This window comes from Gymnoscopelus braueri, assembly GCF_963280865.1.
Source record: "Gymnoscopelus braueri genome assembly, chromosome: 3".
In the NCBI taxonomy this organism is placed as follows: Eukaryota; Metazoa; Chordata; class Actinopteri; order Myctophiformes; family Myctophidae; genus Gymnoscopelus; species Gymnoscopelus braueri.
The window spans coordinates 46886329-46901985 of record NC_137612.1 but is presented as its reverse complement, the minus strand read 5'-3'; the positions used below and the strand labels follow the sequence as shown (position 1 = coordinate 46901985).

Here is a 15657-nt window from a genome sequence, read left to right as displayed (position 1 = left end):
CTGACATGTGTCACATGAGCTGCAAAAGTGTGAAAGTTGGGTGTACATGCCTGGCCATGCAAATCGGCTACTGATTCTGCGCAATGTTTTGTAAAACCCCATATGCCCGGCCCAAGGAACTGAATGGCCTAGCTCCATGACTGTATGCCTGAGGGACTGGGGTAATGCTAAGGCCTCACTACTGCCCTGACACTGGTACAGAATGCCTTTCTTAATTACGTAGGTCGCTCCCTCCAAACAGCCTACCCTTGCCTGTTTGCGCCCCTCAACCTCTGATACTTTCTGAAACCATAACTTCAGTGTAGGATCCTGTCGCTGCAGTACACCTACATCAGGGGGAATGTCCATGTCTAAGGGGTGGTCGGGTTTGGGCAACTCTGCGCTTTCCCTAGGGGTACCCAAAAATTTGTCCCTTCGCTTTTGGGTCTTGGACCGTAGTGGCTTCTCTGGACCTGCCTTCAGCTCAGCGTCATAAAACGGTAGTTCCCTGAGGGCCTCCCTTGCACTCTGCGCCCTAGTGGCCACATTACAGGACTTTGATATGGTCCCTGAATCCTCCTCCAACTCGACCTTACAGAGCACTGACTCCTGGGCCACTTCTACTGCAGACACAGTTTCAATGGGAGTAAAAGACTTGTGACTAGACAGGCTATTTTGTGGCTCTGTGGGTTGTAAAAAATCTAATAAAGTGGGAACATCAAGTCCTAAAATGACCGGATATGGGAGCTTGGGTGCTAGTGCCACTGAAAGAAGAAATGTCTGCCCTTCCACTGTCAAATAGACCTCAGCAGTGGGGTAGGCCTTTACGTCTCCATGGATACAGCTAATGTTAGCCCTGTCATCAGTCCACTGTTCTCTGGGGACTAGGCTGGATCGCACTACAGTCTGAAAACTGCCTGAATCTACAAGTGCGTTCTCCCGCTGACCATTTATAAGCACTGACACCATACGACCTCTTTCCTGACTAACAGCAGTTAACCCAGTAGGTCTAGGAACAGAGCAGTGAAGAGAAGTTTTATTCTGTCTAGCAACAGGACATGAGTACTGGGTGTGGCCTAACTCATCACATTGATAGCACCTCAGCTCTGGCCTATCTGGCTTTTTGGTATAGGTGGGTCTAAATGGGGGGTCCTGCCTATTGTTGGAGTTTCTACTTTGGGCCTGACCATGACCACCCCTCTCATCCCCATAGGACTTACTTTTCCAACCGGGGGGACCACTCTGGTTGGCGGCAAAGCTTTGGCGGCCCCTCCTGGCAGAGAGGAACACTTCCGCAAGGCGGGCAGCCTCATCAGCAGTCTTTGGATCATGCTCCCGAATCCACACTTCCATTTCTGGCTGCACCATTCTCAGGAACTGCTCAAGGATCAAAAGTTCAGCCATGTCTTTAATGGTGGTGGTTTCTATTCGGACCCACTTGTTAAACATGTCCTTCAGGCGGGCGTATAGCTCACAGGGTGTCTCACCCGACTGGATGTTCAAGGCACGAAATCTCTGTCGATAAGTTTCAGGGGTGATTTCATATTTGACAAGAATCGCCTTTCTCACCTTCTTGTAGTTTTCTGAGTCCGCAATGTCCATGAGCACGTATGCACTACGGGCCTTCCCCGTCAAGAGGGGGACCAGACGGACAGCCCACTCATCTGGAGGCCAACGGCAAACGCGCGCCATTCTTTCAAATGTGGTTAAAAACTGTTCTATGTCATCTCCGGGAGACAGTGGCAACAGTTTTGGGTCTCGATGTACAGGTGACCTGCGCCTGGGCCTCACCTCCAGATCATCATCACCCCCACCGTCATCATCGTCCATCGTTCCAAGTTCTAGCTCCTCGTCGTCCTCTCCTCTCATCTCCTGTACTCGGCCCTCAATCTGGCGAAACTGGAGCTCCAAATTTGTCCATCTCAACTCCTGGCGAGACAGTTCTTTGTCATGCTTCTGTTCTCTGGCTGCTTGAGTTTTCATGAAAGTTTTCATCATGCCAGACAGCTCCTCCAGCGTGTCCCCGGTGGGGACTGCCGTGGCCCCCTGGTCAGTTCCCGACATCACTTCTACGTTATCAGGCTCCTCCTGTTCCTCATTTCTTCTTCCTCCTCTCCTCATCTTCACCTCCTCACCAAGGTAAAAAAAAAAAATCCCACTTCTGACACCACTTGTTAGATTGACCGAGCAGTCATGACCAGAAGTGAGGAGGCAGAGGCAGGAAATATATAAAATCCACTTGGTGGGCCTTTATTCCAAAAAGTTACAGTGTTCATAATATACATCCTAACAATAAAATCATGTCCTCTGGGCACATGTTACTCTGTCCAGCCCTACTTACAGACTGCATAGAAAGCAGCCTTTTATACTCCCCACCCTCAGGTGCTACCAACTACAGGGTTGCTCTATCATAATAATTTCCCATAAACCCCCCCGCATACCAACCCCAGCAATATACCTACTATGAAAACCACAATATGACATCACTTAACTGATCTAAATTAACTACCATCCCCAAACCCCACAATAACCCACAAACATAACTATATAACATTTTCCCCACCCCTGGCACAATCCTATCTGATGGAACCCTCCCGGAACTATAAAAGCAGCTGTTGTTTCCCCGGGGACTCTTTTAATGCTGCACCCTGGGAGTAGGAGACAGGAAAGGAAAGGTAAGTTGAGAAACATAGCAATAACATTTATTCTTAGAGCCCATAGCATAACTACTCTAACTCTGCTGTTTGTCTTTCACAGGTGACCCCTCCCCCGATGTCTGGAACACACATACATGCCAACAGATAATAAAGATTATAATTATAATCCATTACTTGTCTCCTACTTATTTATCATGTGCAATATCATACCATGTATAACTGTGTGTCCCCCGTCATATACATGAACATATCCCAAAGTCCTGTAACGTAACGGAGATTAAGAGGACCTCCGTTACACGTTCCAAAGCTCAAGTGTCCTCCTTGTACTAAGTTACACAGATTCACTTTTCAAAGTGAAATTCATGGCTGTTGTCTGAAGCCGAAGACCGAGACGGACTGTCCGTGTGCCCAGAGTACACGCATGTGTCATTGAAGAGCACACGGTGAAACAGCTGATCGCTACATAGGTTGATAAACCCATAGGTGAGCTATGTGACGTATCACTGCCACAGACCTATAGCCTATACAGGTGTAAAAGGCACTTCCGCATACGTCACAGACTATTACTTGGACACGTGAACATTGAGGATTTTACTGCATGTGGTAAACTGCGTTATACTCCCGACGTGTGTGAGGCAGCAAAGTGCCGTAAGGCATCCAGTGTGGCGGAAAGTACATGAAGAAGAAGGATAGAATAGTGAGTAACGGAGGCAAAATATGGGCCAAATAACGGATACAAATGTATACAGTCGGAGTTCCAGCCAGTCTCCATGGGTGTCCCCCAGGGCTCAATCTTAGGCCCGTCCTCTTTACATTATATATTAATAATATTATTTCTGCTTTAAATGACTGCCATGCCCATCTCTATGCTGATGATACAGTTATGTATTGTGTTGCTGACTCAGCCCAGCTTGCAAATAGGAAGCTTGCATTTAATGTTCTTCAGGATGCCCTGGTTGAGCTAAGGCTTGTTCTGAATACAAGCAAGACGAAGTTCATGGTATTCACAAGGGCTAAAACCACTAACCTTAATAATTTAGCCATAATCTCCTCTAGTGGCTCTACAATTGAGAGGGTCTCTGAATATAAATATCTTGGCATCTGGCTAGATCAGAAATGATCTTTTAAATATCATATCGAAAATCTTGTTACTAAACCGTCTGTTACCTGAGTTGGGCACACCCTGCTTGCTGTTCCAAAGAGGAGACCAGTTGGAACCGTTGACTGTATGTTAAGCCCAGAGAGGCCAGGGGGTGGGCAGGAGGTAGAGACAGAGAGAACGCATGGAGCATGTCAGCGGTTCCATGGTGTAATGGTTAGCACTCAGGACTCTGAATCCTGCGATCCGAGTTCAAATCTCGGTGGGACCTTCATTATTTCTGAAATAGTTCCCAACCTTTTCTTGATCAGGGCCCACTTGGCAATCTCGAAAGTGTTCGCAGCCCACCCATCTGACCGCTTCTGCTGCCGTGTTAAGTGGTGGGATAGGTGGGCCGTGTGCATTTTCAGAGTATTGTTTATTTTTATGATCAATCAATCGATTGTGCTTTGGCTTGGATCAGTGGAACTAACGTATTAGTATACTTTTAAGTTAAGAATTTTCAGCATCAAACCATATTTCAACGTTTTAAAGAATAAATACAATAACATATTTTTGTATTCTTTTTTTATTTTGTTATAACTTATCATTAAAATCTTTGTTTTGCCAATTATTTGGGGGCCCATCAGTGGTCCCCGGCCCAGAGGTTGGGAATCGCTGGGTTAGAGAAATAATGTATATATTTAAATACAAGTTTATGTGTATTTTAACAGATATGCTGTTATAAAACTCATTCCTGATCACACTGACTTATTTAATTCCATTGAAATACTGTAAGCAGATGTGTAAGACTGGAGCCGTTCCCACACATAAAGCAGGAAAACCCTGTCACACAACTCAAGATTGAACGCTGGAAAATATGACATCATGCTGTTGTTGTGTGTGTGTGTGTGTGTGAGAGAGAGAGAGAAAGGGAGATGGAGTGTTGTAAGCTAACTCTGACAACATTATGTAATAAGCTGTATAATAAATGAGATATTAATGATAGGGAGGATTGTTTTCAGGTGTGTTTGTGTTGATGCAGGGAGTGGGTTATCTTTCAGCTGAGTGTGCTAGTTGGCTGCTGGTAAAGAAGCCCAGTGGGACGCTACACACACACACACACACACACACACACACGTGTGTGTCTTTGGCACAGTGCAGAGCATGAGAGGCTGTGTAGGAGGTGGAGCACCATATGCCATCCTTTATTCTGAACCATACCCACTTCCATCATTAACTTGATTAAATCCTACGCAGCTCTGGGATGATATTTGGTAATATCACCCGCCATAGCCATCAAAATCTGCAATGAGGATCCTCTTGGCGACTTTACTGAGACGTTCATGGCACGCCATCTGTTGCTGCCTGGGCCTTTTTTCGCCACGCAGATGAGGCGACGAACGAATATCTCTCCACTCTGGTAAATTACCATCTGCGGTACACGATCATCAGTATGAACTCTCCTGTGCTCCTGGACTCCCAGGATCTCCAATCCCTATTGTTCGGCACAGTGTGCAAGCTCTACCAACCTTGCTTCTTCTCTCACTGGGTTTGCCTTGAAGGTTCCCATTGGAAATGGTCTCCAACAATGCAAGAGTGCATTGTACCATGTGCTGTAGTCAGACAGAACCAACCAAGTCATCATGCTGTCCTCCGTGTGGAGGACCAGCTCATGGTCTGCATCGTGATTCCTGAGGACTCCCACCGTTAGAATTATAGAGGATTCTTGATGACTGGATTCTCCATGTTAGGCTAGGCTTTACAATGGGGTGCAGCTCCTCAGCCTTAAGGCGGTTACACACCGGCGAATATGCGAATATACGCAAAATTCGGACTCGTTCCGAATAATTAAAAGACGCTTTTTTCGCTCCGCGAAACTGGTGTGGAAGCTTGCATTGACTTTATAAGGTTTTTTTAAAAAAAGTATTATTCGCATGAAAAAAATCGCCCCGGTGTGTAAGGACCTTTAACTCTGGCGACTTTGGGCATAAGCCTGTACCCACGACCCGTCGACCACCCTTTTACTCCGATACCCTTAGACGCCCTGCAGCACGGAGCCTGGTGTGAGCAACGCCTGTGTTTTTTGTTTGGATTAACCTTCTCCTTAGATGGGTTGCCGTCCAAGGCTGAGCCCCAACTGCTCTTTTCTTTCAGCCATAGCGGCCTGGGACAGTGGTTGACAGGCGCCAGGGCATATTCACACACTGGTGGGCCTGTGCACCTTGTGTCTGGGGCCTACTGCTGTTCTAAGAACCCCTACAGTTTAGCCTGGGACCCCAAAGGCTGTGGACCGGCAGAAGGAGACTTATGCACTTTTTTTCGCCCCTCTCGAAGAAGGCTATCTGACAGCTGCAAGCAGAAAGTGGCAAGCATTTTATTTAGGTCACAAGCAAGGATTCTCTCTTAATTAGACTGTGTTCCAGTAATGTTTGTCATCTCCACACCTTAATAGATTGTGGATACAGTGATTGTTTCCTGTGAGATAGGAATATTTGGAATTCTCTCTCTGTCTGTCTGTCTGTCTGTCTTAGACAGACAGAGAGACTACAGCTATTTTCTCTATTTTAGGATAAATATCATCAACCGTGAACAGGTGTTTCGATGCGCTTTCATGTTCGAAAGCAGCTGAGTGAGATGAGATAACGCAGAGAGGAAGTGGAACCAGAATAGAGAGGTAGCTGGCTAATTGCTATTCAGAGCGAGGGCCTGCGGGGCAGAAAGAGGGAAGAGGGAGCAGTCTCACTGCAATTCAAATAATCCTGGGCTAAACAAGTGTGAGAGTATGTGGAGTTGGGAGGGGGAATGAAGAGGGGGCGTACAGGGTAAGCAGAAGGGGAAGCTTTGATGTCTCTCCCCCTAGAATGTAAAAATAATAAAATCAAGCCCCAACACCCCCTAGGCTGAATGCAGATGTCCTCACTACCACATCGAATGCGGTCAATAGAAACCGGGATTGTTCTGGCTGGCTGGCTGCTAGGACTGAGGCCTCGTTGAAAAAAGTCTGACTACCACTCGACACTGACATTGATTGATCGCTGGTCCATTAAGCCCTGACTTTCCACAGTTTGGGGGCTATGGACATGCAAGAGGGCTGTGAAAAAAATGTGTTAGCTAGCTACTGAGGCCTTCCACATGTAGGGAGAGCTATGGATGGCCTTACCAGACCAGGCTGTCTTGACCAACTGTGAGAGGTCAGATTGGATGACATTGGGTGATGTCTCACGTTTAAAAGGCCCGATTGCCTGATAACACTGTGGGGGTTTTATCGGGCCAGGACTTAAAAGAACTTGCTTTGATTCTGGATGAGTTAGGCTGTCCATAATGGCTCTCAGTAATTTTCCCAGGTCGTTTTTGTAAATGAGAACTGGTTCGTTCTCAGTTAAATTACTTGGTTAAATAAAGGTGAAATACTTTTTTTTTAAATATCAATGGTATTGTTGTATTAAAAAAAGTCAACTTTATTTGTATACATTTTGAAAACATTTAAAAACGCTTCACAGTCGACATGCTGTGTGAATAAGTTAGGACCATGTGATTTTATTTGTTATCCTCATTCTATCCCAGACTCTCATACAGTACTTTACACACTCATCAGTCATAACCAGTCTGCTACACATTACAGTCTTCTCTTAGCTCCTCCTGTCTCTTTGATACTGAACGCATATCAGACTTATGTGCAGACTGTGTACTTTTTTCGTGTACCATCTCAGCTGCTGGGAGTGGTGTGGGCCTGTGGGGGGGGGGGGGGGTTGATTCTTTGCTATCCACTGGTGAAGCCAGGCGCTGATGATGCAAGGATTTAGCAATGGCTGTACAGGGCAAACGTAAATCTGAAATCACCCAGATGGAATAGTGTTTACTTAGCAATTCATCTAATGCCACACGGACCCCTCCCCCATCTCCATCTTTTGCTCGCTCTCTCTGCAGTGAAGCTTGCTGTTCACGAGCTAAAAATAAGTCATGTGAGCGTGCTGGGCCAACTGTACCGTTCATGCATTACTTATGGAAGTGTTTGCTTTTCATTTTTCCTCATGAAAACGAGTGAGTCGACAGTCCGAGCCCGGAGTGTGCTGCTGCTCTTTGCACCTATAGGTGCCGTGAATATACTCTCATTTAGGTGGGATACACAATCAGCAGCATACTGCGTTGTTAGCACAGTATGGCTGTTCAATTTCCCCCTTTACCTACCGTTTTTGAGATGTGAAGCTGTGTATTTGGATGTTGCTGAAATTAATTGAATAATTTTGGGTCGTACGGTTTTTGTAGTCTTTGTGCGCCTATGATAGCTGTGTGTGTGTATTGTCCTTATGCGCACAATAGTTTATCATCTCTGTTAAGCCTACTTTATTTTATCGTACGAGTAAGACCTTGTCACACATCACAAATAACTGATTCTCACCTGAAAAACGCAACGCAAGCATCAGTTATTTTTGCCAAGCGAAGTGGGTGACCCATTAATAGCAGGGAAATCCTCCTCTGTTCTCCTCTAGTGTAACGGGGAAAGACTCACCTTGTTCTGCCGCTGTATTTGAGCTGCCTAATTTGCCGTCTAATATTAAGCTGAGAGCTCTATGACACACAGAGGAGTGTTAGACTGAGGAGAAAGCCAGGAGTCCAGGATGTTGGAAGATGACTTCACATACATTCAGACATTTCTGTATTTATGTGTGCCTACTGCCCACCACAATAGTGAAATGCCCGTTCAGGGCATGGCCTCCGCTCAGGGCATGGCCGCCATTTGGAATGCATGGGCGTTCGGAGTGGGTAGGCACTTTCTTGGATTTTCACTTCAGCAATACCGCCAAGTGTAAAGTCGATCAGATGAGTGGTTCATGAGATATGTGTGTGCCTGAACAGAGTGGGTAGGCAGGTTCTGGAGAATCAATGGTCAGATCGACTTCCCACTCGACGGTTGCTTTGGTCCCTAGCAATACACCCGAGCCAAGTGTAAGTCGATTGGATGAATGGTTCTGGAGATGTGAAGGACGGACGGACGGACGGATGGACAGACAGAATGACGTACTCACAGAGTCTGACAGACAGACAGACGGTGTGTGTGTGTGTGTGTGTGTGTGTGTGTGTGTGTGTGTGTGTGTGTGTGTGTGTGTGTGTGTGTGCGCGCGCGCGCGAGAGAGCATATGTTTGTGTGTCTGTGTCATAGCTGTGATCACAGGGAGGCTGGCAGAATAGCTGTGACGCTTCAGGACCAGATCTACATCCACCCCAATCATGCAGGACTGAAGGGGAATGTGGGGTGCGGTGTGCGTGCGGAGCAGCACACTGCCCACACAGCAACTCAGTCCTGCAGTTTGTCCCTCTTTTGTCCCCTGATACACTTCTAGCCTCCCTTGTCACCTCCGTCACTTTCCCCTCCTCTTATCTCACTTCACGTCTTCCTCTGTCCCCCTCCTTATCTCTTGTCTTCATCGTCCCCCCCTTTCTGTTTTCCCTTGTCGTGTGTCTAAAATCATTGGGTGCGTTCGAAAATACAGCACTGAGCGCACTGGCCAATACAAACTAATAGGCGAGTGTGCTCCGGTGCGTAATTTTCGAACGCGCCCTAAATGTCACGGTTATTGTGGCCCAAATAATTGCGATTAACGGTATAATCAAGATATGCTTAAAACTCTTAAAATTCCATTTTTGTTAACCACCTGCAACCCCAGCATCCATATTCTGGGGGGAACATCAGCAGATCCACGAGCTCGCAATGGGTAGCGTTGCAAAGTGTTGAGCTTGTAGATCTGCTATTTTAGCCGAAGAGATTTGGTTTAGATGGAAAAAAGCCAACTCAGGTCCAGTGTATGACGGACAATTTCACGATACATTTAAATCTCCGCCATATGATTATTGCGAGCGTTTTTTATCGCGATAAACAATTATAACGATTATGGAGTACTTTATTTAAAAAATACTCAAGTATTAAAAAATATATGTACCAAAAACATAAATAATAGTGAAAATAGAAGCTCACGACACTTTACACTGCGACGCGTTGTGAGTTTGTAGATCTGCTATTTTCACTATACTAGAGGTTCGGAATCTAGAGTTCAGGCCTACGCGAGCCCTCACACCTACGTCGCACCGCCGCTCCTAATCGGTATGCCCATATATGGAGATCTCTGTATCTGTCACTCCTTGTCCCTTTTGTTTCCATATATGGAGATCTCTGTAACTGTCTATCTAGTATGTAGTATGTATTGCATCGCCATAGCATAGGCTATTGGATTATTGTCAGTCATTTCTTTACTTTTTGAAGTTATTTGTTATATCTACAATATGCAATTGTGTTTGTTTACAAAGCCTAAAAGCCAATCAGAAATTTAATTTGTATTTATATTTTCCAATGTTCAATGCCAAAAACAGTTAAATTGTTAATCACAATAATTTGTATACGATACGGTAATTGTCAACTAAAGTGTCATGATTGTGACAGCCTCTTCAGCTCTCCCATGTGCTCTCACTGCAATCCTGTACTGTGAGTCTTTCTCTCTCTCTCTCTCTCTCTCTCTCTCTCTCTCTCTCTCTCTCTCTCTCTCTCTCTCTCTCTCTCTCTCTCTCTCTCTCTTTTTCTCTTTCTCTTTCTCTCTCTCTCTGACTCACCTCCCCCCTCTGTCTCTCTCTCTGTGTTTGAACTTGAACAGGTGGCTAACACCAGGGAGTTTTAGACCACATTGAGATGGTGGATGTTAGAGTAGGTGTACAGGTCCAGAAGTGTCTGGTTGTATAAACATTACAGTAGGGCATGGCAATATACCAAGTTCTCCATTTAAATAGATTTTAATGAACAAATTCCCCCACTACTTACCCTGTTATTGGTTGACAAAGGTTCATAGCACTTCCGACTTTGACATTTGTAACTTGCTCTGGATTAAAGTCTGCTATGGAAAAATTCACTATCGTGATATTGGAACTATTTTCACTGTATCTTTCAACAGTGTAGTAGGGCAGCATATGATACCGTTGTCTCTTGAGTGAACGTCTTCTGGTGTTTGAGACTGTGGGTATGTTCATAACTGTCATGGATGCAACCTACTGTAGATCTGTTTAACATGGTAATGTAAACCGTAGCCTGCCTACTGTGTTGGGATTTTTATTGTTTCTCGGCAGAGAGCATAGAGAGAATATTGTTTCTGTCCCATTGATGTCCCAGCTAAATATTCTCTCTATACACTGAAATGTATGATCAAATCAAATCAAATCAAATCAAGCAACAATCGAAATGGACCTGTGCTGTACACAGTAAAATCAAAGCATCAACAAAACATTATGCATGTGCACCCACATAACATCAGAACACAATTCATTCACAATGATAGTAGCCTACTGTATATTTGTACATGTAGGTGGGCACATCTCTCTTCTTCTTGCCTTTCCTGAAACCTACAAATGACGGGAGGTTGTACGAAAAATAATTTCACCTACTTCTTTACACCTGTAAACCTGACCTGTGATGTGACAATCAAGTTGAAGTTGATACATGTAGGCTATGGTACACGCGTGTACAGTACCCTCCAAACCCTCACCCCCCAAAAATACTGTAGTCCTCCCCCAAAAGCTATGTTGTAATTCAAACACTGTTGAACAGTTGTAAGGAAACACAATTCACCCAGTTCATCTCCTTGGTGTCTCTCCATTGCCTCCCCTTTAAGTTAATTTGTCATCCAGTGTAGATTGTTGAATTGTGTGATTGAGGAAGTTTAAAGAAGATATCAATATTTGAGACATATCAAATAACACTGTCAGCACTTTTATGTCGTATTGCCATTCATAAGGCTGGAGCTCCAGACGCTCCAGTATGTATGTACAGTATGAACCGTTCAATAGCTGCATGTTTATTGTCACTTGCTCTTTACTTGGGCATCTGAGGGGCTTTGTGGTTTGGCTCCATTGTCAGATTTCTGTGAGAAAATGGGGGTTGGAACATTTTTCAACAAAACACAAGAGACGTGAAATTTGAGTATCAGTCATGTAATAGAATGGGAGCGAAGGAAACGTTTCATGTAAAAATAGACAAAATATTGCAAACATTTTCTCCTAGCCAAATATCTATCTACCAGCTCTTAATTCACTGGAGGGTGTTGTATTTTTTCAATGTACATACATTGAAATTATCATCTCAATGCTAACAACTGAACATTTTGCTGCTTAATATGTGTATGAAATACCACTGTGGTAGTGCTCCTAAATGAGTTGCACAAGATTTAAAGTTGTCTTCTTGCCTTTGTTTGCACATTTGTATATAGAGTAAGTGACCTGGCTCTTATCGTTCACAGGTGACATTACACAGAAGGGTTATGAGAAGAAACGGATTAAACTGTTGGTTCCATACGTCATCCATCCTCCAGGTAAATGAGTCTAATTATTTGTTATCCTCTTTAACATTACATTGTCCTGTTTATAAACAAGGATGGTATACTCAACAAGAGGAAATGCCATGTTAAATCAGACTTATTTTTATTGTCAAAATAAAAATCAGCCTAAAAGAAAACAATGTTTTAGATTAAAAAAATATACTATTACTGTATTATTATTATTTGGTCTTGATTAGGATTCAGAGGTTGAAATGCTCACTGGTGCCCCTCAGTGGTATGTTAGTTCTTTGCTCCTCAGTGCAATCGCCTTGACTCAGTTGTAAAATACACAGAAATAGAGCGATAACTTCATCACATAGATTTTTCCAATGATTGGCTTTTATCACCATTAATCACTTGTGGGCAGCATTATGGGTAACTTTTTCAAATTCGGAAAGACAGCCAGACCAGTTGGTATGATGAGACTGAACATGTGGTGTTCATTCTGTTGTACCAGGACACTTCCTGGTTCCCAAAGTATCCATTTCAAGCACATGTCTCAATGAGATTCAGATTAGGGCTGCACCTATTGATTAACTTCTCATCGATTATTCTATTGATTACTTTTTTGATTCATCGAATAATCGAGAAGCACATTTTTAATAAAAAAAAAAAAGCAAACCAGTGAAAGAATTTAATGACATTTTATTTTAATTTTTTAATAATTGACTGGTAAATGGTAATGGACTGCATTTATAGACCCCTTATCAGACAACGTCACACTGAGCCAGTATGTGTCTACAGGCTGGCTTCAAAAGAACCCGCTCATAAGACACAATGGAAAAGTGGTCACAGCACTCACGAGTTAAAACGCATTCCATCAAATTTTCAGATGTAGTTATCCTCCCAGTGCGGAGGAAGAATGGCTTAGGATGTTTACTCTGATTGCTCCCTCTTGAAATATATGTTCCTTGGTTTCTGTTAATTTTCTGATAATAGCGATTCTCAAACTAGTTGTCCTCAAAACCCCGCCTCCAGCCGCTGTCATTAGCCGTGAGACGCACGGAGGGAGTGCTCCCCATGACCACCACGATACCAGAGCCTGCTTGTTTATCCCAATTTAAGCCTAATTTATTTTAGGGAGAACGGAAGAGATAGCAGACCTACAAGATCACAGCGGTCACATCCACGACACCTTGTGAGCTTGTACATCTTAATTTTTTTTGAAAATTGCAGTCGTGTCGCATCACAGCTCGTTCAGAGCTTGCAGATCTGCTATTTATAGTATTTTTTTTAATTTGAATTTCTTTATTGAAGTCGATTATCGATTGTTTGAAAAAAATATAATAGATTAAATCGATTTGTTGATTAACAGTTGCACCCCTAAATCAGATGTCTTGCTTCCATTCTGTAGGGCTGACCCAAATAGTTGGAATATTCAAAGCTTCGTTCGATGGCACGGGATTCGAATATGAAAAAAAAAGTTTACTATTCTGCCGTTTAAAAAAATAAAAAAATGTTGTTTTGTAAAAAAACAATATTTTTCATTTTATTATTTTATTTTGAGCGCCAGCTTTCGGCACGCATGCCTTATCTTGCGCCTCAAGTGCAACGTCATACGCTTTATTACCGTATAAAACGTATTACAATATGCTTTATTATCGTATGAAACGTATTACAATATGTTTTATTACCGTATAAAACGTATTACCGGGGGGGGGGGCTCATTAATAACCCCCCCCCCCCTCCCACACACACACACACACACCCCCGGCCCCCGTTGTCGAAGCTTCGAATTCGAATCGTTTTTAGGCCCAGAAGCTTAGACTTGAAAAAAAAAAAAAAAAAGGTCAGCCCCCTGTTCACCTAATCTGGCCATTCCATTCAGCAGAATCTGCTGAATGGAATGGCCAGATTAGGTGAACACATTGTACTGTCACTTAAAGGATGATATCACCCATTTTCAACATTCAACCTATCTTCATATAATTGGTTCTCCCATTTTGTTCTACTCGGTCTGTGTTTCATAGGAGGGCTGTGGACATTTCAGAAACCCGCCTATCAGTGACATTTATTTTTTCAAACAATATTTCACATTTTTGATTTTTATTAAGGTGAGAACAATGGCTTCCATTATAGCATGCTAACTTTCCAGGAATATCCTGCAGTTTCTTTTTGCTTGGATTCCCAATCGATGATGTCACTGGTAGGCAGGTTTCTGAACTGTCCACAGCCCTCCTCTGACCAAAATGGTACCATATTATTATGAGCAGAGGACCAATTATACGAAGATAGGTTGAAAATGGGTGAAGTCGTCCTTTGATAAAGAAAGTTACTTGTTCCTCTTTTTTTGCTAGATGTTGTTGATCTATGAAAGAAGACTTGGTGAATGAATTGCTGTGCTGTCGTGGCTGTTTGCTGTTGTGTACAGTATGTTCAACACTCTGTATGATTTGTGTATTTGACAGTGGAGCCGCCGCCCCCTCAGATTGAACAGCCGGCACCTGGTCCCAGTTCTTCCTCCTCCAGCCATGCCCCTCCCTCCACCAGCTCCTCGCGCCACCGGGACCGTCGCTCCAGGAGGCCACACCGTAGCGGAACCAGGGATGACCGCTACAGATCAGGTGAGCAGAGACCCGTACATTAATTCCCCTTTAACCCTTATGCCTTGTTAGGGAACCGTGTGGAAGAATAAGGGTTAATCATGGGGGAGAGATTCCATCATGGATGCACAGATTACATGAGAACGTACTGTATTTTTGCAGCTTATGAGCTTTTCAGTGTTGCTGTGCAATTAGCCCACAGAACATGATGACCTGATGGCCCACTGTCTTTTGATGCTGCTGACCCACTGGCCAATCACATTAACTCTGGCGTCCCTATTTTGGGCATGTTATTATAGGAGGCATTTCTCCAAAATCACTATTTTACAAAATAGAGAAAATAGCAGACATACAAGTTTGTACTTCTATCTTCGCTATTCGTCGTCCGACAAAGTATATCATCGCTGTCGGGTGGAAAACTTGTATATGTCCAAAACCTTTTTTTGTTACTATTATATAAACTAGTGAAAATAGCAGATCTACAAGCTTACAACGCGTCACGAAGCGGCGTGTTGTGAGCTTGTAGATCTGCTATTTTCACTACTTTTGTGTGACACTCTTTTATAATGAAGTAGGGCATTCATTTACGAAGAGATACGCTGGGCGACAGCAACGATGTAGGACTTAAGTGGTCAAAGAAGAGTGTGTCTGTGTAAGAGCGCGCGTGCGTCTGTGTCTCTGCATGCGCTGCACTGGTTGTGAGGGCTGGATAAAGTAATTCTGGACTTCGGGGAGAGGAGGAAAGAATCTGAGAAGAGAAGTGAGCCCTCCTGCTGGGGTTCCCCTCGGTGAAGGAAGTGAGGATGCCTCTGTTGTGAAAAGGGAGCGACAATGTCACAGCTCTCAGCTACTGTATGTGTGAGGTTGTGTAGGGCAGTGGTTCTCAACCTTTTTCAGGCCGTGACCCCCCCAAAATAATCATATTTGAACTGGGGACCCCCCACCCTGACAAGCACTTGGAATGTAGGACTTGAGGCATTCAATTTAGTTTGACTCGGTTCCACAGATAAATATTGTGAAAATAGCTGAGGCGTTGTGAGCTT

The 15657-nt window shown here is 43.9% G+C and overlaps 1 protein-coding gene across 2 annotated transcripts in view; it reads left to right on the top strand.

The window, feature by feature from the left end:
* dip2bb (disco-interacting protein 2 homolog Bb) overlaps positions 1–15657 on the top strand; it is a 57175-nt gene that overhangs the window by 13341 nt on the left and 28177 nt on the right. For both annotated transcript variants that reach the window (XM_080424267.1, XM_080424266.1), the window contains exons 2-3: positions 11994–12065; positions 14480–14635. In XM_080424267.1, the coding sequence (XP_080280393.1) occupies positions 11994–12065; positions 14480–14635 (228 nt within the window). The remainder of the gene's footprint in view (positions 1–11993; positions 12066–14479; positions 14636–15657) is intronic.